Source organism: Salarias fasciatus, chromosome 20, assembly GCF_902148845.1.
Source record: "Salarias fasciatus chromosome 20, fSalaFa1.1, whole genome shotgun sequence".
In the NCBI taxonomy this organism is placed as follows: domain Eukaryota; kingdom Metazoa; phylum Chordata; class Actinopteri; order Blenniiformes; family Blenniidae; genus Salarias; species Salarias fasciatus.
Genome location: NC_043764.1, coordinates 6395431 through 6421374, shown reverse-complemented (window position 1 = coordinate 6421374; position 25944 = coordinate 6395431). Strand labels below are relative to the sequence as shown.

General features: G+C 41.9%; 3 protein-coding genes across 4 annotated transcripts in view; all 3 read right to left on the bottom strand.

Moving 5' to 3' along the window:
• Positions 1-537: 537 nt before the first annotated feature.
• Positions 538-6431, bottom strand: LOC115407973 (charged multivesicular body protein 4b). Its single transcript, XM_030118550.1, has 5 exons — positions 6113-6431; positions 3682-3859; positions 3313-3427; positions 2289-2415; positions 538-1732 (listed from the first exon to the last, which is right to left on the bottom strand). Exons 1-5 carry the CDS (start codon positions 6294-6296, stop codon positions 1668-1670), a joined length of 669 nt encoding a protein of 222 aa, XP_029974410.1. The 5' UTR covers positions 6297-6431; the 3' UTR covers positions 538-1667.
• A 1989-nt stretch (positions 6432-8420) lies between these two features.
• On the bottom strand, positions 8421-17220 carry LOC115407961 (vesicle-associated membrane protein-associated protein B/C-like). Of its 2 annotated transcripts, none has more exons than XM_030118538.1 (6): positions 16960-17220; positions 15534-15686; positions 12954-13057; positions 12506-12586; positions 12041-12220; positions 8421-10434 (listed from the first exon to the last, which is right to left on the bottom strand). In XM_030118538.1, exons 1-6 carry the CDS (start codon positions 17015-17017, stop codon positions 10267-10269), a joined length of 744 nt encoding a protein of 247 aa, XP_029974398.1. In that variant the 5' UTR covers positions 17018-17220; the 3' UTR covers positions 8421-10266. The 2 variants fall into 2 exon arrangements, with proteins under 2 accessions (XP_029974398.1, XP_029974399.1); XM_030118539.1 differs by having other exon boundaries at positions 12041-12172.
• A 2916-nt stretch (positions 17221-20136) lies between these two features.
• gnas (GNAS complex locus) overlaps positions 20137-25944 on the bottom strand; it is a 28168-nt gene continuing 22360 nt past the window's right edge. The window contains exons 7-13 of the mRNA XM_030118521.1: positions 24022-24076; positions 23828-23901; positions 23607-23665; positions 23383-23503; positions 23111-23241; positions 22506-22573; positions 20137-22361 (exon numbers count right to left, since the gene is read on the bottom strand). Coding sequence (XP_029974381.1) covers positions 22215-22361; positions 22506-22573; positions 23111-23241; positions 23383-23503; positions 23607-23665; positions 23828-23901; positions 24022-24076 — 655 coding nt within the window. The 3' untranslated portion in view covers positions 20137-22214. The remainder of the gene's footprint in view (positions 22362-22505; positions 22574-23110; positions 23242-23382; positions 23504-23606; positions 23666-23827; positions 23902-24021; positions 24077-25944) is intronic.

Sequence of the window (25944 nt, the reverse complement as noted above, 5' to 3'; positions counted from 1 at the left end):
CTCTAAATGGAAGTTTTCTCCGCTGATCTCAAATAAATTTGATTCAGCGGTCTGAGAGTTACTCTCCCCTCAGACCTCAGCTTTAATTCATCACATGTAACAGAGTAGAGTACGACTCCACTGATGCTGGAAGCTGACAGAGCAAAATAAATGAATTTGAAAACATTAAACAGAATTCAAAGGTTTTTTCTTTGACGATTTCTACAAAAATAAATCATCCCTATAAAGAAATGACTGCGTAAAAGCTTTACCTCTTCTACAATGCTGTGCAGACTATGTGAAACCACAACAACACTAAAGTTGCTGATCTCATTAAACTATAGACCGGCTCAGTCAGCTGACAGTGTTCTACAGAATACTAGAACATAGTTTAATGTCACATTGTTTCCTCTACTGTTGAAAGTACATCAAGTAATTGGCTTCAGACAAGCCAAAACAGCCAGTGAGTGCATCAACAGTCCCCTTTTATACCTCAGTGTGAGAAGCCAGCAGGTCTCCTGCTGAATCAATGAAAAGAAAAAGCTTCCACCACAGTCAAAGAATTGAAAACCTTTAATGATTTTGCAAATAATATTCTCATCTGGATAAATAAAACATAGAAATGCAAACATGCTTGTCCATCTGTCCTTGTGTTATTTTTTTCCCCCTATGTAAAAAATGTACATCATGAGTTTGAAAAACTAAAATAATTACTTCTTTCAATTCCAATGTTGTAGATTGACTATAATCTAATCTTTTATAAACCACCATCTTCCTGTGGATGCAGTTAATAAGTTGTGACAATAGTTTAAATTTTTTTTTTCCAACATCATACAATTTGAAACAAAAACCTTTATGAGAAGGACCAAGACAGACAGAGCAAGATGAAAGTGTTAGGTTAAACATCTCTCCCTCTAGCCGTGTAGTGCGATCTGTATCGTGAATTCTCATTGGCGCATGCTTCACACCACCTCGACTGAGCCTCTCGGCGACGGCAGAAATACAGTATACAAAAAGAGACACGTTTGGGATATTTACACCGAATAACAAGAACCACGGGTGAGAACGCCTTGCTGAAAGAGCAAGGGCAGGGCGGAGGAGAAGAAGAAGAAGGAAGAGGAGAAGGAGGGGAGGTTTGGGTCGAAGCCGCAGCTTCTCATTCCAGAGAAGGTAACCAAACAGAAGGAGATAACTGCCGATGCTTTCTTGTCAGAAAGGAAAGAACCAAAGCAAATCGATGGAGTTATAACGCCACACATATGGGTAAATACGCCAGTCGGAAATTAAGCTTCATTGAAATTTTTCGGTTGATTTTAACATCAACTTCACAATGGCCTCACGGAGCTCATACCGTCACACCGCTGTATGACCTCTGACCTCTGAGGACATGAAACAATCCAGCTCGGGAAAAGGATCATGAAGTGCTAATTCGCAGTGAAATCAAGGGGAAAAAATAACTCGGTGACTTTGCCAATGCAGAGCGAGGGAGCACCGGAGGGATCGGGATTTTTAAGGAGATGGGAAAAAATAAAGAAATTAAACAAAAACTACAGCATTTGTTGTAAAGACAGTCACCTCTCCTCACACACACAAAACCACTCCAACACGAGATCCCATCAGTCCGTTAGCTTCCTCCTGCTCCTTCCTCCTCCCTCGGTGATGCAGCCGTGATGAGGTGGAGGCGGCGTCTACATGGCTTCCATCGCCCAGCGCTGCAGGTCCTCGATGTCGTCTTCATCCTCCTCTTTCTTGGCTTTGATTAGGAAAAAAAGAGAGAAAGAAGACAATTAAAACTGGGATCCAGGACCAATATAGTCTTTCTGGCATCATCCGTATGTTTGTTACAAACATCCAAGATGCTTCTGCACGTCACATATGTGCTTTTTCACACCAACAGACCTGATCAAGGTAGTGAAAGTACTGCTGGTTATTACGGTCAAACGGCTCTTCTACACTGCTCTTTACACCAACCTCACAGTTCTATAATTACATTGGTGGTGACATTGATACGTCCGCTCCAGGAGGCCGCGGCAGACAGCGAGGAGTCTACGTATGTCTGTCTACGACGTCCTCCGGTGCAGAATAATGAGGCTGCCTCGCTTCGCTGATGTAAAAGTCAGATGAAAGCATGCTGCTTTGAAAAATACAGGATACGTGTCTGACTTAGTTCAAAATATGACCGTGGCCTGAGTTTCTCAAGGATTTTCTTAAATAAAAAAAAAATCAATGCAAAAGGTGGATTTCAGCTTCAGTGTGAACTGAGGAAATACGCTTTGATTTCATTGAATGTTCTATCAAAAACATCCTACCAGGTCTGGAAGGTAATGAAGTCGAAGGCACGTTGGGCAGTGGGACGTTCTCCGGTCCCCCGATCTCCAGCAGGTTTTTGTCCAGCTCCTCCTGCTCCAGCTCATCCAGCTCCGCCAGCAGCTCGTCCTGAAAAGAAAACACACAAACAGCGAGGGTAACACCGAATTCATGCTCTACAAAAAAAAAAAGTAAAACACGAGATTCTGTTTGAGATTCTCGTCATCCTGCAGTCAGTTAAACGCTCACACACCTGGTGAAAACAAAAGTGGTTAACGTTCTCTAAGTGCGCTGGAATAGCGTCCGTCGATGGGAATCCAAGAGCAGATTAAAGTGCCTCAGACTGAACCGCTGAGGAAACTCTCCACATACATTCAGAGAACTACAGAGAGGAGCGCGGCGGTTCCAGGCGGACAAGCCGTGTTTGTAGCTGACAGCAGGAGAATGAGGGGCTTCTTTCTCACCAGGCATGGGAGCCAGGAGCTCCCTCTGGACCTTTCCTCTTCACACTGCAGGTGTTGGCAGGACTCCTGCACCTTCCATTGGTCTGATGGCAACACTAATGCTGTGCTACCTTTTGTTTTCTTGCCAGGCACTGGCTTTATTTTGGATTGACTTCCAACATGTGTTTCCATACTCTTACCATTTTCTATAAATGATAAATATACAGATAAGTCTCTTTCAAAGGCAGGAATACATTAGGATGATGTTCTTAGAAAAGTATTGCAGGTTAGTGTGATCCTGAACACTGGTGCACTCACTATGTAAAACTTAAAAATGAAAAAACTTGAAGTCTTGACTGAGAATTGCAGTAAGAGGATATCTGTGCTCCACTGTCTCAGAATAAGTGAAACTAAACAACCATGAATGAGTCTATTTCGAATAATGAAACAAGAAACGAGTTCCGCTCAGCTCTGACACTCAGATCAGTCACGCCGAAAAAACACAAGACATAATCAAATCTCTTGCTGGCTCTTTTTCATCCTGTGTACAACAAAGACATCCAACGTGAAAAGCTCTGCCCACCTCATCGAACTCCTCTCCAAAGCCAACAGGTTTGGAAATGGCGTCAGAGATCTCCTGAGCCAGCTCCTGCTGCTCCGTAATGTCCTGCATCAGGTCGTCCACCTTATCGATGTCCCTGAGGTGGAAACAAACGATGGAGCAAAGTAAGCAAAAGACAAGTGATTCAAATACTGTTTAACCAGCATTTGAGATAAAAAAACATCAGTCTTATTTATTATTTATATCGATTAACAACAGACCGTGTGCAGATATTTAGGATTGCTCTTAAATCATTTAGGCATAATTAAAAATCAGCAGCTCATAGCAATTATCTTTAAATTCTTACTGAACAGTATAAAAATCCTCTAAGTGGCCGAGTGTAGCTCTCACATGTTTTCATGAGCGGACTTCATGGCCTTGGCAGCAAAGCCCATGTTCTTGAGCACTTCCGTGTTGGTGTTGGCGTTCTCCAGAGCTTCCCTCTGGAACTCGATGGTCGACAGCGTGCCATCGATCTGGGCGAGCTGCTTCTCGTACCGCTTCTTTCTTTTCAAAGCTTGCAGCGCCGCTGTGGAGAGAAACACGACACGTGGAGAAGAGATCCCCAAATGAGGAGAAACGGTGACTGGTGTGGTTTTCAATGGGCTCCATGACAGCAGTGACAGCGGGAGGATTAAGTCGGTAAACATTTTCAGAGTGAGTCAGCACAACATCCCATTCTGTATGAGCCTCTTCCATCACTGACCGGTTTCTCTATGGTGAAACAGCTAAAAAGTGCCTGGTTAAGAGGTGACCAGTCACATGATCACTACCATTAACTCCTGACCAACTGGAGGGAAGCAGTGAGACAGTGTCATTACGGGCTGAGTCACAATATTGGCTTTTGCCAAACAGGAAAAGGAAACTATGAGAGAACAGATTATGTAACCCAAGGAAAGAAATAACACTTGTTAGGATGACAATCCCTGGACGCTACCTTATGTTTATATCAAATTCACAAATATATGAAATTCGAAGACTAAGAAACTGCTCCTGAATTAACGCTGCTGTTTTACTGAAGTAAACTTTTGATTTCTCCTCCCACACCACCATCTGGCTCAACTGTCAAACACTGTGACGGGTGCTGCAGCTTGATTTTCCAACTCTGTGTGATACCGAACGTGAACGACATCCACACAACAACTCTGAACCGCAAATAGCACGAACCAGAGAAGTGTAGCACCCAGAAACAAACACAGCAACATCAGATCGAGCTGAAGATGCCCCTGGCAGGGATGAGACAGAAACCCAAAACAGATGCAGACTGCCCACTGTTTACACACAAAATTTAGCAAACACATATGGTGCAGCGATGTTTCTGGCATCCTATGGATCATGAGGGTGAAATGATTCTTTACCGGCATTATATATATTATATATGATAACATAAGAAGCTGTTTTAAGAAAGTGTTTGCTGTTTGATCAACACATCCAGTGTAATCTCAAATACCTCAATACCTCAAATATTGTAATATATTCTAGGCTGCCTCATATTCTTCTCCACTTAATCAAGCACTCCTCAGATAAAAAAAAGAAATATTTTTAAGGATAATCACACATTTCAGGTCAAGAGTCAGCCTCAGCTCTGGCTATTAAAACTCTAGACATAAATATGCATATTTATGTACATATTCATCAATAATAAACAACACCCCCAAACACATTTCAAAACTTTTTCCTCAGACATTCATTCTGATTCAACAAGCAACCCAAACGACATTCTTGTCTGCCCACGGATATCATTTCCATCAAATTTCAAGGGCCTAACCTCTGGAATACAAACCATTTGGCCCTTTTTATGGCTTGATTATATAATTATTTCATGTCAAAACTGTGCCCAACTGATTCTGTATTGATATGCTGTGTGGTTTAAGTGACTGTTGGTATTAACTTCTTTGCAAGTTTTCTCTGCTTGTTGTTCTTCACCTTTGTAACATATTTTTCATTAAGGTAATGTTTGTCAGTGGGGAGGATTCTCCCCTTACCTGTGCAGTTTGGATTTATCTTCTTGCTGTTTAGTTATGTATTATATTCTTATTATGCGCAAATAAAAAAAGAGATTGAATTTTTCTGGGTTGTATATTTACCTTAAATCTCAAGGTTAATGTTTTTGCTACATTGTAATGACAAAATTATTTGATGTAGTTTTGTCTGAGTGTGGCAAAATGAACACGAGCCAGGACACGTGCAGACGGTGTGTGGTTATTTCAGTGTGAGAAGTGTGCTATGTTTGGAGAAGTGCTCTCTGTGACAGCTGTATGTTCTGCTGAGCTTTAAATTCTGACCTCCGATCCAGGTGCAAAAACGCCCATCTAATCCACAGTGATATCACGTCCTGCTTTTATCACCTGAAGTCAACCTTTGTCCTGACGCACTGTGTCAATAGCTGTACGGTGTGTCTCACTGCAGTGATCCACCGGGCAGCCGCTGAGCCGCGGGCCACACCTTCCAGCAAGGGTCCATAAATTAAACAACCTCCGATCAGTCACACATAATAGCAGGACACCAGGCCACTGATGCACCGGGTGGAGTGATCATGTTAAGAATAAACACCGGCGTGATCAAATCTGTCACAGAATCACCGAGCTATCACCGAGATCTCCTCCTACCTCAGCCGTGATAGAACCGCTATCTGCGGCTGCCAACAGTTACGCCAGCTCGGGAAACTTAGCCAACTTAGCTTACAGGCTAGCTTTAACATTTAGCATCGGGGTTGTGAAGCAGGCGCTTTAACAAACACAAGCGGCGTATTGAGGTGATGATAACTCCCAAAAGGTATCACCTCGTTTGTTTTTCGTGCCGTTCTTCTTGGCGATCTGCAGCTCCTGCTCGATCTTTTTCTCTAGAAATTCCTGTTTCTTCGTTAGCATCTCCTCCGTCTCTCGGAGCTTCTGGATCGCCTCCTGCGGACTCGGTCCCTTTCCCCCTTTTCCTCCCCCTCCGAAGATCTTAGTGAGCAACGACATGTTTAGTATACTACAAAAAGGCTATTATTGAACAGATAAACCGAGCTGGGCTCCCGCTGCCGCGCTGCTAGCTGCTCCGACACTCAACCTGGAGGATTGTTGATGTTTTACACTTCCTGGATAAGGCCCAATGACGTCATGGCTGCGTACCGACGTGGTGGGCGTCGCCGTGTCGCTCTTCATCTCCCCCTGATGGCCAGCTGTAGAACTGTAAACAACACATAATGTATCAGGGCGGTCAAATAGAGTTTAGTTCCAGGGCCACGCGGGTAAAGAGGGTGAAATAGTGCCGTAATGACCTGCTTTTGTTGTGTAACAGAGTATAAGTGATGAATAGTCTAGATTAAAAAAAAAAAAAATCTAAACAATTACAGAGGAAATGACGACAATGTCAACATTAAGCCCGTTTTAATGAAACCACTTGCAGGAAAATCAGTGAAATGACCCAAAAAATGTCTCCTATAGCTGTTGCACTACACATGTTTTTACAAGCCTACAGCAAGATTTTGACTGTAGCTTGACAGCAACTAGGTTGTGAGCTTTTATGGCAGCGTCACTGATACCTCAGCTTGGGTTTCAGTGTTGTGCCGTGTCTGCTTCAAAATGAAATTTCAAACATATATATTTCCATTTTCCTTTGAAATTTTTAAGAATGTACTTGGTGGTTTGGCAGGATGGATTGCAGCCTCTCGCAGGCCGGTTATGGCCCATGTACCTTATGTTTGACACCCGTGCTATAAAGTTTTGAATAAAATTATCTATCGTAAAAATAACCGGTCTCAACATTCACAAAATCTCTACATATTTTAAGTATACATTTTATAGACACATGCACCCAACCACATCCATGCAGTTTCACATGCATTGTACAATTTTATATTGTATTTCATTTGATATGTATTATCTGGGAATAATACACATCAAAGTGGGAATCTGGGAAGAATTATAATAAAATCAAGCCTTTTTTAATGCATTGCAAATATTTTTTTCTCCATTGTCATTGTCACAGGGGGTCTAATGTATTGCAAAATACTGTAGTAAAAAATCTACCGTGCATAGGGAAACCTTTACAATTACCAAGTCATTAACCGTTAACTAAATACCACCAAATGAACACTGTTTCACATAACCACGTAAACAGTAAGAATAACAACAATCTCAGTTGTTTTCACTCTCTAGATGCAAAAAAAGCATACTTACTACAGGTTGACGTAAATATCTAAAAAATCAGGGGAAAAAAAAGAAATTCCATGCAAATATATATTTGTTTATTACAAACACAAAACTCCACAACTTTGTGTTTTATTTAAAGATTGAAATGTTTTATATAATTTGACAAAATGCACGAAAAAAACAGTAAGAAAAAAAAAAGAATGAAATCAATCAATCATTTACAATGTCTGTGAAGTTAATGTCTGCGGCATGAGTGTGTCTGCAGGGTTAATCACAAGTTTCTCTTTCAATGACAGGTTTCATCTTCTCCTTCTTCTTATTACTATTAGTAGTATAGGTGAAATCATTGTCATAGCATAAACACTGAATCTGGCTCCTTTGTTTTAACAAAGAATTTCTTATTCTAACTTATTGTGTGTCATTCATGCATTTATCCTAAAAATATGAAAAAACTGTGTATGAATACATGCACTTTGCACAAAGAACTACTGCAGGGAATAGTATCTATTTTCATACATCCATCTAGTAACAGTTCTTTGTTAATAGTCCACTGTATAGCAGGGAAGTGATCTTCAGTGGATCTCATTTCAAGAATTGTTGGAAAATCATTTTAAAACCTTAAGAGAAGTGTGTGTAGTTGATGCAGCTCGGGTGTTTTGGTTTATGGTACCAAAATGTTGAAACAGCCATACACACATACGCACTTTCAGCACCCTGAGCATTAAAAGAAGACTTTCCACAGAGGCAGATGTTCGGGGGTTTATGTTTTTAATTCATTATGATGCTACATGATCCAAGGTGGTTTATTTTCATCCTTTACTACAATATGTTAATAACATTATCGCCAGTTATCATTTTGAGTACTTTTTATTTTATGTACATACAAAAGAGTATCCAATTGCTGTGATTACACCATTGTGACTGTATCTCTGCAGGTGTGGTCTGAAGCGCTGATGCCTTGATTATTCTTTTTTTTTTTTTTTTCCTTTCATGTAGCGTGTATTAACAGGTCAGTCCTCCCAGCTGCCCACATCCACACGTCTCTGTTCCCCTCAGGCAACCAACAAATACAGGTTTTTACTCTTTTTTTTGTTCCTTTATAACAACTGAGTCTGCTGAGATGGTCATGTGATAGCCAAGATTATACAGCTGTGTTATCGCACAACCACCGGAGCCCGACAGGAAACAAAAGGAGAAGATGATGGGGAGGGAATTAAAACACACGCACACACACACACACACACACATACACACTGATAAACCAGACTCATGGTGGTCCCTTTTTGAAAAGATAGCAATATTTTCCTTGTTTTGCTAATATAACTTCACTCGAAAAAAACGAAACAAAGCAATCTGAATAAATTCAGGCCATTTCATGCAGACCGCAGAGTGCACAGCTCTAATATAGTGCATTTGAATATTTGAAACAACAGAAGCTTTGTGGCTACATGAGAATACAGGGAGGGAGGGAGCGAGGAGGGGGGCAAAAGAAGCAAACCAGTGCTGTAACACAGGAGGACGCAAATTCAATACTCTGTGGGCAAAACTAAAGAAGGCGGCGAAAAATATTGTTGCATACGTTATGTTGGATAGTAAAAGTGTGCAAGTTTTTGATTTGCATGACATTCTCCGGCTGATCTGAAGGTTACCATCATCTTCTCTCTCATCTGAGCAAATCAGAGGTTGAACCAGGAAAATATGATCGATTGAACTAAGTACAGTTTGTTTTAAATCAATCGCTGTGCACCAGCAGACTCTTGATCACAATGCTGATTTCACTTTACAAATGGCCTGAAAGCTGATTCGAAGAGTTTCTACGGATTCCTTGGTCCAGACTGCCACTGAAATCATCAAGAGTCCTGATCTGGTTTTCAGCAAACGCCCCCATTTTTTTTCTTTTTCTGTTGGATGCAGGAAATCTATACAGATGAGTTACATTTTTTTTCTCTCTCCTTAAAACCAGCCCTGTTTTTTTGTTGTTGTCAAACAGCCTGCGATTTCACCGTTTCACCGGTCTCCTCACTTAAAATCATCCACACACAGCAGTCGCGTCAGCGCTCCAGCAGGAGGCGAAGACACACACGATCAATCCAACATACACACGCATGCGGCTTCTACTGGCTCATACTGGTGTTTTTTTGTTGTTTTGTTTTTAATATTTCAACCACGAACTGTTTAGAAGACAAAGTTTGAGTCTCAACAAAAAAAAAAAAAAAAAGTCTGACATATCACCTGTGGTCACCTGTCCTTGCAGATTACCAGAGGGAGAGAGAGAGAGATGATTTAACGAGGAGTGTTGGAGTTTTTTTTATAGACAGAGTGAGAATGAAAGATCAAACATTCAGCCAGCGTGAAGCCACATCCACACACCACTAACTGTTACCTGTGCAAGTTCGGGAAGATCATTCAGGAGGGAGATGGACGGAAGAAAGAAAGAAAGAAAACAAAAACAAAAACAAAAACAAAAACAAAAAAACAATCAGAGGTGGAGATTATTTCACAGAAGAGAGAGAGAAGAAAGAAGGCAGGACCTGTGACAGTTAGCTCTTGCACTCATGGTTTAACTTGGGATCGTCTTCCTCTGTTTTCTTTTTACACTTTAATTTAGCTTCAATCCAAACAAACCATCTTGATATTGCCTTAAATGTTTAAAAAAAAAAAAGAAAAAGAAAAGAAAAAGAAAGAAACAGATCAACATGAACCCAGAAGACATCCCCAGTTGCCGTCATTGACGCGTGTCCTCCCGGGCACGCTGTCCAGCCGTCTGTCCGTCACTGTGCTCTGTCCCTCTGTGTCTCTACAGCGCCAGCTTGCCAATGATGACTCCGATCACGAAGAAGAGCACGCACAGCGCCAGGACGCGGGTGCTCAGGCCCTCGTCCCTCATGGCCGAGGCCGTCATGGAGGAGGCGGCGTGAGGGGCGGCCGCCGACGTCACCTTTCTCTTCCGCAGGCCGTCGTCCTCCTGCGAGGGACGGAGGAGTCAGACGCAGTCTAAATCGACGTGTGTGTGTGTGTGTATTAAACAGAGTCACCACTTCAGTGTGCCTCGTTACTCCAAAGATTAAACCCCGAAGCAACAGAATCAGGTCGAGCGGTCTGGGTTTCCTCATATTCACAAAAACATCAACATCTACTTTTGAATTATTTAGTTCACTCGTGACTGACTTCATAATTGAGTAGTTTTCTAAAATTAAATATTAACGACTTTTCACTGTTTGCAGGGTCAAACCAGCCCAAACATGAAGCTTCTGCATTGCTGAATGGTTCAGTTTGACAACAGGGCATCGACCTTTGATAGATAAAATACATGGGGGGAATAAAACCATACTTATTTGTCTATTCTATCATATCTTTAAATTCCAAGCACTCATCAAAGGTTCTTCTGAAAACTCGAGATGCGCGGAACAAAAGAATCATGTCACATTTTTTCAGTCTGCATTAAATAGAGAACAGCAGGACCACAAAAACACAAGTTATCATGGATAACTCATACAGTGAAACTTACTGTTGTGCCTAAGTGGATTTATATCAATATACACTATATGTAGAGTAATATGTAATGAAGTGATAAGTCGGTCTTTTGGAGCCTGAAAGGGGAACTGAAATACAAAACATGACTTAGTTGACATGTAAATTCTGACTATTGGAAGTAGTTTGTGGTATTATCAGGAAGTTCATCTGCAAAGTTACACAAAGATTTAAATTTGGTGGGTTCCTCTGTGCGAGCTGCCGTCCTGGAGCAACAGGCTGAATATGCCTGCAGGCGCAACGAAGGGGCGAACCGTGGGAACCACCAGACTCCTCGGAGCGAACGAATGAAACCATTAGAACCTCAGAGGAATGCTGACAAGCAGTCTCATTTCTGTGATCAATTTGAAAGTCAGGCAAATTTCAGAGTCAGGATGAGGGTCAGTGAACCCAACATACGTGGTCCAACGCTATGAGAAGCGTTATGAGAGCATGTTTGAGTCGCCATGACGACAAAGCTCAACATCACGGTTGTACAGTTGTAAACACGGTGACGACCCGACAGCCAGACTTCTCTCATGCAGTGACTCCGCAGTTCTTGGAAATAGGTTTCGCTTTGTAATTTCACCTTCCACATGTGAAACTTGTTGCATTATGTCTTGTTTTGTTCCATTTTATCATAGATGGTTTTGTGCATTTCTGTTCCCGTTTAAAACTGCTTAAAAATGAGTTTTTTTAATTTCAATAATGAATGTTTGATCTGCCTCAGAAAGACTGAGCAGTTTTCAATCATATTGACTATGCTATATCTATTCGATATGTATGTATTTTACTAATTAGCAAATTGTTTTGAGATTTTCAAGCATTTTATTGTAATGATTTTAAGCTGAAACTTGAAGCTTTCTGCTCACACTGTGCACTACTATAAATAAAGTTTTTTATGAAAGTGATCTCTCGGACTAGCAGCTGATGTCTCTCAGTGATGGACCGTCTTATTTCCAGGAATCAAATTCCAGAGATGTTTCAGACTTTGTTTTCTGTCAGGCGCCACACATCTCTCCACAGAAACACCGTCTCCTGTTGGTTTTAGCGCTTCTCACCCTGATCTTGATGTTTTCTTCCCGTAGCCTCTGCACCTCCATCTGCAGCCGCTTACACTCCTCCATGATCTTCTTGACCTCGCCGTCGTCCAGCGAGGCGCTGGCCGACTTGGGCAGCACTGAGTGCTCGGTCTTAACAGAGGCAGAGGAAGACACAGGTTTGTTGCTTTCACTCTCATGCTGTGGAGAGAGAATGAGGGAGGGTGGAGCGGTGGGACGAAGAGGAAGAGGAAGAGGAGCCATGCAGGAGTGGCAGGAGGTGAGATGAGAGGACAGACAAAAAAAATAAATCAGAAATGAATAAATAAACCATGTGATGGGTGATCCGGTGACGTGTCGCTGATGGATTGGAGAAATACTTTAAAAATAAACTCAACACAAACATATTGTGGAAACTCTATGCCAGATAACCAACTTGCTTTTTTTTTTTAAAAAAATGAGTGCGGATATTGCCTTGTCGCCTACCGTTTTGTCATTTTCTAGCGGCATCTCAAATGTACATCTCAACTTTGAGTCCATCAGCTCTTCAGGCTTTGCCTCCTTCCACTGTGAACGAGAACAGAGAGAAGATCCGTCCAGCTCAGCCGTCATTTCAAGGTCTCTTCATCCTTCACGCAGGCCCACTTTTTTTAAAAAAAATATACTCCTTCACACTGTTTTGAGGCGATGAAATGTCCATTAATAAACATAAAGCTATGCCTCAAAGCGTCTGAACAAAACAGAAGCTGAAATAAGAAAGAACTTCCAAGTTGTTCATGAAGAAACACTTGAACAAAAATGATGGACAGATCAGACGTCCTTCACAGCAGGAACACTAACTGCCTCACTTCGCCGTATTCATGTTTAAACCTCTCCACCCAGAGGAGATCTGCATCCGTATCATCACAAGACGGTCGTACGCTCAGATACTCACAACTCCTTCCATGTCAGTCATGTCGAACGGAGCCAGCAGGGACTGCACCATGAATTTGTGTTTACTCTTTTCGTTGGGGTCGTAGTCAAACGGCTGAAGCATAACTGTGAGGGGAAACGAGGACAGAGCGAGAGGGGAAGACTTAATGCAGAGTGAGACATCAGTCAGGTTCAGCATGTGGGATACGCCCAGCTGAGCTGCTCACGTTTAGCAGCAACAGATCTAAAACTAAAGAACCAACAAATTATTCTTACCTGTACTGGATTATTTCATGTTTTCCTTTATTGAGTTAGATTTAAAATCAGTTCTGGATTGTTGTTAGTATGGACCAACTAATATACATAACTAAAGTATATTTATTTCTACATTTAGCCCATAAAGGGACAGAATACAGATTACAGTTTAAATTGTTCCTTTAACAGCACTGATCCAGGATAGTGAACTTGCTTCAGGTTCCTCCTCCCTGTTGGCTCACGCCACCAGTAACCTTCGTGTCCCTTTCAAAGCTCAAAAAGATTGAATTCCAAATCCTTGTGTAAGAGGTGGCAGCCCTTTCTATTATTGTTCCTTTTATCTTCAATATCTCTCTAATGATTGAAAGAAACCACTCCCTCTCTTCTTTGTAACGTGTGGACTTTTCCCATTTCATTCATGTCATTTTTCTTTTGGGTGGGGAGGTTATTTTCTTGATTCATTGACAGTTACTCGAATTTAAAGCTGGATTCAGTTTGTTTTTCACATCCTTGTGCATCATTCTGTCACGAGGGAAAATTGTGAAAAGAAGAAAATCTTACCAGATCATGTAAATTACCCAGTGTTAGAAATGTCTCTCCATCCATCAGGAAAACGAGCCTACACATAATCCAGAAGCTAATATTTACTAGAAAGTCAGGTGTTCACTTCATTTTTCAGTAATAGGTCGGAAAACAAATACCCTCAGCTCAGTTACTCTTCTGGTTTACCGTCAATCAGTCCTCCTGGTTCTGCTTTCACAGCAGTCATGGAGCAAACGCGCATCATAAAACTCAAAACTGTACGAAACACAGCTTTCTGCGTTAACTTTCCTGTCTGCTGAAACACGATAGATCAACGGCGTCACTGCTGACCTTTGAAAACAATGTCACATCGCACAAAGAAGAAAGTGATGCCGTATTCTTGATGCAGGTAAAACTCTGTGTTTATATCTTCAGAAATACAGCCTCTTATTTTAACATAATAAATCATTTGACATAATATCATATACAGTCCAAACCTTTCAATAAAACTGGTGTCAGAAAGATCTTTGCTTTAAAATTTTTAGAAAGAAAATCAAGCTTTAAAGAATGGATCAAAAAATATGAAGTATGAAAGTATTATAGAGTAACTAAAGTTAAGAAAGAAATGTTGGAGTAAAATACTTTGTATCCATTGCAGTCTAAAAAAAAAAAAAAAAAAAAAAAAAAAAAAGATCACATGAAATCAACTCTACATGTAGAGTGGATTTTAACAGCTATTATTAATCTATTATCTAAAATCTAACCAGCATGCACCAGGCACTGATGATCAGAACAGCTGCAGTGAAGTTTTTCATGGTAAAGGTTGAATAATGGTACTGCCGCTCACTCCAGCAATATCAAACAAAGCCTGACTGACGATGGAAATGTTTCTCAACTTATTTTATATCATGTATGTCTTGGTGGATTAAATTCAGGGCTAAAAGAAATTCTCTGTGAAGTGGTGACCGACACATTTTGTCCGTTTTTCCTGAGACATGATAATAATCGAATTTTAAAAACACAAAGACTTTAATCATGATTGAGAGATGTTACGAGAGAAGGAAACATTTATTCAAACTATCAGCATTGATGGAAGGGAGCGATAAATGCTAACACCGAAGTATTTCCCCCGACATTCACTGAGATGTGAAAACCTTCAACAGAAATCACTGAAAATTTCAAACTAATTTAGAGACAGCAAGTGTAACATGAACTAAATCAACATGTTGCCCATGTAACCTCAGCTACCTCACAACGCACAACAACAGATGCAACAGCACACTACATATTAGGCAGACTTTGGTTCCAGGAGAAATAATTACTCCACACATATTTTCTGTTTAGCATTCGTTCATTGTGACAGGCATCACTATTAGTCTGGACTGTATATTCAATACACTGATGTATCAGTTAAAAAAAAAAACAAAAAACATTGTGTGAGTTTGGATGACATCTTATCTGCAGGTACAACACAGATACGCCTGCTGGCTTTTTCCCCAACAATATTTCTGAGCTCAGGTGTCATCTTTGGTATCAGTGACAAGTAGAGCAGAGGCCCAAGGATTTATTTTAGTGCTGAAACCTAATACAAGCTCACCGATAGTTCAGCATTTACCATTTATATACCTGGAACTCTGTCAGCGGAATAAGAAAAGACTGGGTATTATCTTCAATTGTGACGATTCTCCCGAGATTGATTTAACTTTGAAATGTTTGGGAGAAAATGATATAACTACTACAATCTATTTAGTGTTACAGGCAAAAACATGAAGAACTGCAGCTGCCTGCATCACTGAACAAAAAAACATGTGAAACAGTTACCAACCAGAAACATTGATGGAGCTTCCAGCGTCAATGACGCCACTGTTCGGGCGCACACAGTATCTGCGGGGAGCGGTAGTCTTGACTTTGAAACACACATTTCTGTCTGTGGGGTTGGTGAGCTTCAGAGTGGCAGTGACGACATCTGTAAACGGGCCTGAGGAGGACACAGAGGGAAAGTGCATGTCTGTACTTGATTGACACACAACTCTGATCATTTGCATGTCTGAAATTTGTATGCAAGGCTGTGATAGAGAGGGAACAAAGTGGACAATTAAAGGCAAATCTGTTGACAAAGTGTTTCTTTAAGTACGAAATGCACAAGTGGTGTGGCTGAGAAGAATCCAGAGAGCCTGCCACTCTTTAACAAAATAAACACTGAGGGCAGTAAAGTGTACAATGGTTTATCTGATAATCCAATCACAATCTGCAGGTAAAAACTACAGCGATAGTTTCAAAAGGTTTTTACTTTTTTCCTTCTTACTTGTGCAGCGTCTATGTTATCATCACAACATCTCTCCCTAAGAGAATAGCAAGCCTCTTCTGACAGCTTGAGTTCAATTTGCTAATTTTCTATTAGACAAACAACCTCACTGTGTGTGTTTTTCTGCTTCCATCACTGACACCGTGAATCTGTACTGAGTGGGCGTTTGCATCTCCTCTTGCATCATCTTTGCATTCAAGGCTCTGCAACAATCAATCAAGGACCATCCCACCTCTGGCTGCTCACATCACCCTGGGTCATCACTTGACCCATTTCTACATCAATAAGGCAACCAAGCATAATTGCTCAGAAAATAGCCATTGTCCTTGGAAAACCGGTCCAATCTGTACTTTCATAGTCACCCAGCCTGGATGTAGAAAAGCTGGAAAGGAATTCAGGCTGCACAATGCCAGTTTAACAGTAAAGCTCTCAACCAGAGCTTGCTAGCTTATAATGTTGTGAAATCAGCATGGTCATAAGGCTCAGCAATGACATCCTGGTCGTGGAAAATGCTAGAACAGTCGCTTTTTCACAGTCGGGTGCAAAAGCAGCAGCCACGAAGGAAAAGCATGGGTCAAATATTAGATCCCAGCACGGCGTTTTTCACATGCTGTCACACAATGACATGCAAACGTGTCGAAAGTAATTGAGGAACTGTGGGCAGATAGTCGGACAGGCCTGCCTGGCGCTGCAATGACAGCTAGCAGTTTGCCATGCTAGTAAGATTAGCCGGAGGCTAACTAGTTAGCATCGTCGCACACCGAGCCGCTTCGGCTGTCACCAAGACGACTGTAGTCCGCACAAAGTTCACCTGAGCAGGCAGTCACGGTCGTATTAAACCACGCAAGAGAGCACTGGCTGCTGCACAGACCAACGCGCCGTGAATCGTGTGGGGCTTGTGCGTTAGCTGCCTCCCCCCCGGCCCTGCCCTCCGCCTCGGCGTTACCTCTGAATTTCAGTTCGTGTTGTGGCTCTAGCACCAGGACCTGTTCTGCTCTGGCCATGTCCCAGGGCTTCTTCCTGTCGTGACAGCGAGGACAACGAGGTGAAGCGAGCGGCTGGCTCCCGGAGATTACAACCCGGCCGTCCTCGGTTTGACTGCGGGAGGGAAGGAGGAGGAGGAGATTCACAAATGCTGCACCGCCGCTCGGTCTGACAGGCTGGATGACTGACGGCCACGGACAGCTGCAGGAGGCTAACGGGCTAATGCTAACAGTTCCCTGAGGGGGAGTGGCCTGTGACGTCACGTAAAGGGCGTGACCCACAGGGTACGTCATACGTAAAAAGCGATGGAAAAAAGTTTAAAAACTCTTATTATATAAATATATTAGGTCTATGAACACACCGATCATTTTAACTTTTTTTTTTGGGGGGGGGGCAGTGTTTGCTCTATTTGATGAGTGTATGCGAAAAGCAGTCCTACTTAACTGATAAATTTGTTATTCCTGATGTCAAAGTATTACATCTTTACAATGAATTCCAAACATCCTCACAGCTGAAGACATCAGGCCCCCAAATGGCCCTGTCAATAATTAAGAACAAACATGTACTCAGCTTACTGTGAATAACTAAAAATATTACAAATTGTCAAACAGAAAAAAAAGACTCACGTTTTACTCATTGAGTTTCACAACTGTATTCAAAGACTTTTTTGTTGATAAATTTATTCCTTTCTTTTCAGTTTTTGGACACTCTAAATACTACATGTGGAAGGCCTGTTTTCCCTTTGAAATACACGCAAACATTTAAGCTATGGTTTACATAGAAATACAGTGGCACAATCAATTTCCAATACTTACCCAGAATTTGGTTTGTGACCATAATTCCTGTGAACTTTGAGTCTGCCATAGTCATCCAAACATATGTGCATACATGTGTCACTGTGAGGCCCAGTGCAGTGCTCAAAAAGCCTGGATGTGCAAAAGCTTCAAGGAGTGGCATGTTGTTCAGCACACACAGAGTATTGCTTATGTTTGTGGGACAAAGTAATGGATCACTTAACACTGCATATTTTGTTCTTATAGTGTGTTTGTATGGACTTTGCAAAAGCTTCTCTTCCTCATACTATCAGGGATATGAGCTCTCTATTAATGCATTACTAACTACTTTATCACTCCTTGTGTTTACCCACACACTGACCATGACTTCCATTCCTGGTTCGTAGCTAAAGAGTAACTCCATCAGTGAAGTGTTTCTTCTCTCTCTTGGGGCTCACAGTGCTTCAGCTTTCAGAGGTTAATATAATGTAAACATTTAAAATGCACATTTTTTTACTCACCCGCACACAGCAACATCAAGCGCATTCTTACAAATTAGAAACTTTTACTTTTGTCATCATCTTTCTGCGGGATTAGTAAGTATTTTAAAAAAGTACTGAGTTTTGGGTGTTTTAGGTAAAAACTTGTCTTCAAAAATCCAGACAAGACAGTGAGGAAAAATGTCTCACTTTGTGAGATGATTACCCACAGAGTGATTTGTTGGTCAGGTTTTGAAGAAAGCTCTTCAATTTGTCAGATTATTTCATCCACAATGCAACTGTTTGGGATATCACTCCACATGGGCACTGCCCTCATTTCAGTTGAAAATGACTTTTTTTTATTTTTAAGTGAGCTTTCTGCTTCAAATCATAACCAGACATGAACAGTTACTGTGCAGATATTTGCACCAAAGGCAAATATGCTGAGAAACACATGCAAATCTTTGCTGCAGCAACCACCTGATCCATGTTGGACAGATTTTGAAATTATTGAAATGTCAGAAGAGCATGCTTGTACTGACACCTGCTGGTTCTCAGAGGTGGAGAGAGTACTGCAAATTCTTCAAAGTATAATATCTAATATTAAACTTACTCGTCAATGAACCAGTGTTAAACTAAATGTTGACAATTTAGAGTTTTGAAAGTAGATTCTGCAGTGTAAAGTACTCCAAAATAACACTTATTAACAATTGTGTGAGCGTATTTGTACTCCATTAATGAGGATTATGAGGAAGAGGAGGAATTGTATTTGTACAACTGTCTCCTTGTCATAATTGAAGTTTACTGCTGCCAACTGGCTTTAAACAGCTGTGAAATCTAATAACCGATCTCATCATGCAGGGAAATACAAATTTGAATGAACTCAGGAATTCAATAACTTTGCTTTGGTGTAAATGTGCTACGATTGCCCGTTAGACCAAGAGTTCACGCACTTGAACGAAGATTACGGCCACCTGTGGTCTGTGAGCCAACAGCTGAAGATCCTGCGTTTGTCCGCGCATCATATTTTATAGATGAGCTGATTTTTCAATAACCAAAATACATCAGAAGAAATCATACATTTCAAAGGAAATAATGTTAATGTGGCGAGAAGAAAGAACTAAAGAGGCAAAAAGTTTGGATTGGGATCAGGACACCTGAAGTTAAATTTTTTAAAATAAATGACTCAGTGAAGTGGATGCAGGTTAATGGGTTTATGTCACACCAGTCACGATTATAAGTGTGTTTGATTTTCCCACTTTGTTTAGGTTTCAGGCGGGAGGTGCTCCTGTCAGAAATGGGCTGTGAAGAGGAAATGGCTGGTAAACCAACAGGAAACGTCGCTTCCTCCATATGAGTGTGGATTTATAGCAACCCTTCCGGATGATGAAATTTTAAGGAAAAGACACGAGAGTTGCGGCGCACCAGAAAGTTGAGAAAATGTCGCATCGTGTTTTCGTGTGTAACGACAGACCCCCAAAAATCTTTATTTGTCAGGAGCTCCTGTTCAGAGACCCATATTTGATGTACACATTAAAACGAAGACTAGGTACTGAAATGAGAGCGATGCTGATCCTGTACAGGCAGGAGAGCCTCCTCCCCCTCATCAGCAAATAAATCAAAATCAACTTGTTAATTTTTTTCCCCCTTTCTTTTGTCATTTGTTGCCAGTTTGCTATCAAGAGAATTTGATTTGTGTCGACACAAGCGCGGTTGTGCGTCCGTCCTCTCTGGTTCAACCCTTCAAGAAACGTTCTCTGCAGAAAAACAAAAGAAACCTGAACACAACTTCAGTTGAAAGGATTTAAGTTATAGCAATACGCACACTATCAAGTGTACAATTTGTCAAGGTTCATTTGATTCTAATAAAATACTTTTTTTTTTTTTAAACCCATATACATTTCATATATTTATCTTTTTGGGGTATATGGCTCCAAAAATAGACATTTAAATCATAAAGAGGATGGGAGGATGAAGGGAAAAGAGAAATAAAACTACAAAAGCTACGAATGGTTGTCCGCCTTCTCCAAGGAAAGGGAGAAAACGGAGGGAAGAGAGCGAGATCGTGAGGCATGGAGGAGGAGGAGGAGGAGGGGGGAGAAAGAAAGAAGAAGCCGGGGAGTTAGGAGGGGGGGATTGGCCAAGCTATACAGCGCAGTATGACACCCACTTTAGCTCATTACACACGTACAGTCGTGATCAAGGCACAGGGATCTTCTAAAAGTTATTTTTTTTTCAATAAAGTTGTACAAAATAATACATTTTACAGTCTGTACAAGAATAATAGTTCAGCAGTAAAGTAAAGACAGACATACAAAGGAGCAGGAGGTCAGGGAGGAAGGAGGAATGATGGAGGGAGGAATGGCAGGGAGGCGTGAGCAACTTGTTTGACCACTTGAGTTAAAACAAACAAAAAAAAAAGTCCCGCTTGTTGTCATCAACTTCATATATATCTATATATGTAATTTTTGGGATCATCATACTTTATTTTCTCTTAAAACAAAAAAAATAACTTCCAGGAAATTAAAAGTGCAAAAGGGGGAGGAGGAGGCAGTGGGAGAGAGGAGGAGACGATGAGAGGAGGTGAGGGTGGTGGACAGTGAGTTAAATCGTAACAAAGAACAGAGCTGGGGAAAAAAACAAAACAAGAGAGAGAATGACAGAGCAGAGATAAAGAAAGAGAGCGCACAGGGCACAATGGCACAAAAGTCTACACAGACAGAAACAGCTGTGGAGACAGTAAAACAGGATGACAGTTCTTTTTAACTTATATGGTACTGTACTGCAGAAGGATGCTTTTTGCCCTCCATTCAAGTCCCATAAAAGTTGGTATTTTTGTTTCTTTTTTTGTTTGTAAATTCAACAGATCCTCCTTGTTTTTTTTTTCTTCTTTTTTGCTCCACAACCAACAAGGCAAAGTTCAGGTGGCAAAACAGTTCAGTGGAGAAGTCGTCGTCGTCGCTGTCGATCGCTCCATCGGAGATCCAGACCTCAGCGGGCTCTGTCCTGTTCCTGTGGAGCTCCGACTCCCTCTCAGCCTCCAGAAACATCAGTGGTCCGTTCATTCTGCCGCCATGCCGCTGCTCGCCGCTCTGCGCGCTCGGTCCATACAGTCTTCGGGCGCCGGTCGGGATAAACCGCCGGCGCCTTGACAAACCGGGCCACTCGCCGACAGATCGGCACATTCTGGGATTCAAGCCCACCCGACGGCGCAGTCTGGTAAGAAGCAGGTGTGATACGTTTCCGTGTGCAAGCCGAGCCTGTAGTTGGATTTAAAAATGTCTGTAAGTGATAGGAAGGTTTGGTGTACATGGTTTGAGTTGAGTCCTGAGCACAGTGCTTGTGTGTGTGTGTGTGTGTATGCGTGTGTTTTCTTCCTGTTTCTGTAAGATACGGTGTTCAGTTCATCTGCTGTGACGTATTTATTTCTCTATTTGCTGTAATTCAACAGTTATCTCTTTCCCAGTTGCACTGGAGTAGTAGCTCTCTTAGTTTTCATCCCGATCTCATGAACAGGGATGTAGCTCAAACCCTCCACACTGCAGAACACTCAGTCCGCGCTGGGCCGCTGTGGGGTCTTCCAAAGGTGTGTATGTGTGTGTGTGTGTGTGTGTGTGTGTGTGTGGGTGTGTGTGTGAGAGACAATGCTGAAAGGTGAGGAGCTGGGATTATGGCTGCATGTGGATATAAGAGTCTCTTTATGCGTTAGCCCCTCGAACCCTTCCGTTAAAATAGCTCTTTTCTAAATCAGGTAGGGAGTTTGCATCAGGGGTACGTTTTGGGTTCAGTGTGTGTGTTTGCATGTGTGTGAGTGTTTAGGCCCCCGTCCTGTCACAAGAGCTCGCACACTTCTGTGGAAGAGGGGAGTTCAGAGACTCAGGGTGTTTTTAGTTTGTTTTTGTTTTTTTTTTTCCATAGTCCGATCCGCGTTGTGGGCTTTTGGCCGAGCGACTCTCGTCTCCCCATCACAACAGCTCGTACTGCCGCAGGTGCATCCGCTGGATGATGTCTCGACAGTCGTTAAAGACGCGGCGGATGTTTTCCGTGTCCACAGCGCAGGTGAAGTGGGGGTAACAGTAGTGCCTCCCGTCCCCGCTGGCTGTGCTGATCCTCTGCGGACGGACAGGAGAAACCAAGAGACATTTACTGTGCATGCAAAGAGTCAGTGTCAGGAGTCCAGTTCTAGTTTTTAATAACAAGATGTAATCAGAATTTTATGATTAAGCTAAAATCTGCCAAAAAAAATTAAAACTCACCAGGAATTCATCTCTAATGAAGTACTTCGCTCTTGTCACACGAGGATCCTCTCCAGGTTCTGGTGACGCTGTGAAAAGAGAGATAAAACTTATCATCACTGCAGCTCAGTGGGGTCGACAGAAAAACTTCCCAGAAGTCAGTTCAACATATGAGTTTTCTGGAACGTACACAGGGTGGATGGTGACTTGTGTAAAGCCAGTAAAAGGACTTCCCCTGAACATAAGACTCTACTCTGCAGAAAAAGTTAAAATATCTACAAAAACATGTCAGTTTTCTCTGCATTGTGGGTTTTATTTATTGAAGAGACTGTTAGCACAGACATTATTCACAAAATAACACCAGGATAATTTTGCTGTTTTCACTATTTTCCATTTGCAGTGAAACGCTAACTCATCGTGAATACCTGGGTTCACAGGAGAAGAAAATATGTGATTTTGATGGTTACTGTGCTCATCAGTCCCAACATAAGCACAGTAACAATGATCCAGGTAGTCTAGGGTGTCTGGTCACCTGGCTTCAGAACTGAACCCAACAAATCCTGACTCAAAATTAAACAGCAATCTGATGGTCGGTTATTACATTAAACTGAAATAAAACCTCTCACCGTCATCGGGTGTAGTGTAGCGAGCAAATTCAGGAAAGTATTCCTCGATCTTGGATTTCCCTGCCAGCACCTTGTCCGCTAGCAGGTCCTGTTTATTCAGGAATAAGATGACAGAAATGGTCCGCAGCCATCTGAGGAAATCAGAACAGAGCTTCAGGATCACACTTGATAAATAGTCAAGCTGTTGTCCAGTAAAATGGATTTTTGGTCAAAATATAATCCAAACGGTGAGGCATCAGGAAATAGTAGTTTGGAAGAAAACCTCCCCTCACCTGTTGTTCCAGATGTTCTTAAAGAGGTTGAGGGCTTCCTGTAAACGGTTGGTGTGATTGTCCTCTCGGATCACCATGTTGTAACTGCTACTGGCCACCACGAAGATGATGGCCGTTACGTCTGAGGACGAGGCAGAAACGAGAAAGGCGTCAAAACGCACCGAAGCAATAACGTGACTCGAGCTGATCGGAAGGGAGAGCAGCCTATTCCAGGAAGAAGTTACCATTAAAGCACTGAATCCATTTCCGACGCTCGTCTCTCTGACCGCCGACATCAAACATGCTGCGAAGGAGAAATAAACAGTGCAGCAGGTGTGAAACACTGCCATCCTGTGGAGAAGCTGCGCACTCACAGCACACCTCCATCACTGATGCAACATGGTTGAATTTTTAAGGAAATCACTGAATTCAACGTAATTCATTCACCGCCTGTGTTTTTACTCACTGGAAATTAACTTTGTCCACCTGGAATCTCGTCTCAAAGATCCCTGATGTCAGTACTCTGCACCGCAGCAAGTCCTGGTGAAAGTGACAGAAAGTGGGAAAAAAACTGTTTGGTGGCAGGAAACACGTGAGAAAGCAGCAGATTACAGAACTGTGTGGAATGAAAAAATGATGTGGCTGAAGACGCCCACAAACCTGATCTGTGGGAGTGTAGTCACTCTGCTTCACAATGTCAATCTTGTCTAGAAAGCTGAAGAAAGAAAAGAGAAAAAGAACAAGAAGGTTAGAAAACCTATCAAGATGTTACTAATCACACCGTGTTTCCAGATTGCATGCCCTCACTCATCCCAAAAAATAACCATTGCCAAGATTTAAAAAGTTGACTGTCAAATAGTCGCACTCAGCAGAATTATTTACTCAACAGAAAATGTTTACCCTGATAGTGTTGGACGGAAAACTGATATGAGAAAATTAGCACTGCACGCTCTGAAACATCCTGCTTTCATCCTGCATTATATCACTGTAGCGTGAGGATTTCACATTTTCCAGAAACATCCTTAACATTTTGTGAGTAGTGTGTTCAAGAGCAATAAACCAGGTGAGTCACCATTCATGCTGCTATAATTTCATTCTGTGAAAATCAATCACAGCTCTATGAGAAAACTATTAGAGAGGTTGAGGCACATTCATCTATTTTAACAGTTTCTATTTACTGAACAAGTTTAACAAGATTTCAATTCTGTCCAAAAGGACTATAAATAACCTTGAGAATTTATAATCACAAAATGATTAAAACTTAACTTTGTTCCAAACTAAAAAGTATAAGAGTAATCAGAATGAAGTGTGATGTTTGCATGAATGTTTAAAAACGGTAAAAATTGCTGGTTTGATAGTGAGTCGTGTCGGATTATTCTTCAAGTACAAACATGGAGACAGAGAGAGAACTCAGGAACAGAAGAAGGAAAAGGAAAGTGAACTCATGAAAGTTCAAAGAAAAAAACCAAAAAACTTATTTCAGATAAAGGACATGTAGCAGGATGGGGGCAGGGGAGAGAGAGTGAGAGAGAGAGAGAGTGAAAGAGAGAAATTTAAGAGAGAGAGTAAAAGTGAAAGAGAGAGTGAGATGCAAAATGAAAGAAAGGGGGGGCGAGAGAGAGAGAGAGAGAGAGAGAGAGCGAGAGAGACAGCGTAGTGGCGTCTGTCAGACATTACAGAGCAGATTTCAAAAATAGCTCCCCAGCGCCCTGGCCTGCAGCATGGTTACCATGGAGACCCAACCACAGGCACTATTAATAGTCTATCAGCTCGGATCTCGTGCAGCTGGAGGAGCTCCAGAGAGAAGACAGACAGACAGACGGAGAAGAGGAAGACAGAGGAGGAGAGAAAGAAAGCAGGAGCAGGATGAGTTTGTGTTTTTGTGGCGGTGCCAGCGAGAAGAGGGAGGGACCGTGAGGCTGGACCGTACCATCTCAGCCACCTGGGGTCGGAGGGAGCGTGAGGAGGGACTTCCGCCTCACGCTCCCTAATGAAAGACCACGAGTCATCGAAAGTCTGACATGACCGAGTGCAATACTGGCCGAGGGAGATTTCCCTGAGAAAGAAATGAAAAAGCTCCCAGTCCAGAGCCGAGAAGCAGAGGTATCCTCCTCAAACGCCACCCCTCCTCCTCCCAACATCCTCTGATCTGCAGATGACTCAGCCTCGGCCATGTTTGCTCCCAAACACTGCAAACTGCTGCAGTTACACGACTCCTTTACCATACGTTTTACTGTGCATTTTACACGTCCTTGCTTGGGAAATTTTAATTCAATAAAACTCTGCAGGGAAATTTTAAACCTTTGGCAACATTCTCCAAGGAGCAGAGTCATCAGGACGTCTCTCCACAGACGCAGATTTGTGCAGGTGCTGCTTCAGAACACTGAGCATTTGGAGGAACATCTTGTTACCTCTGCATTGCCTTTGTAGTTATTTTTTCCAAATAAACAAAGAAAAAAACACTTCTCTTGAATCCAAGATCATGCAAAGCTACAATCATCTTTCTGAAGTGTTAAAATGAGGAGGTAAATATCTGGAAGTGGTATCCTGGAGCTCCCACTAGGTGTTACCGAAGAGCCAAAT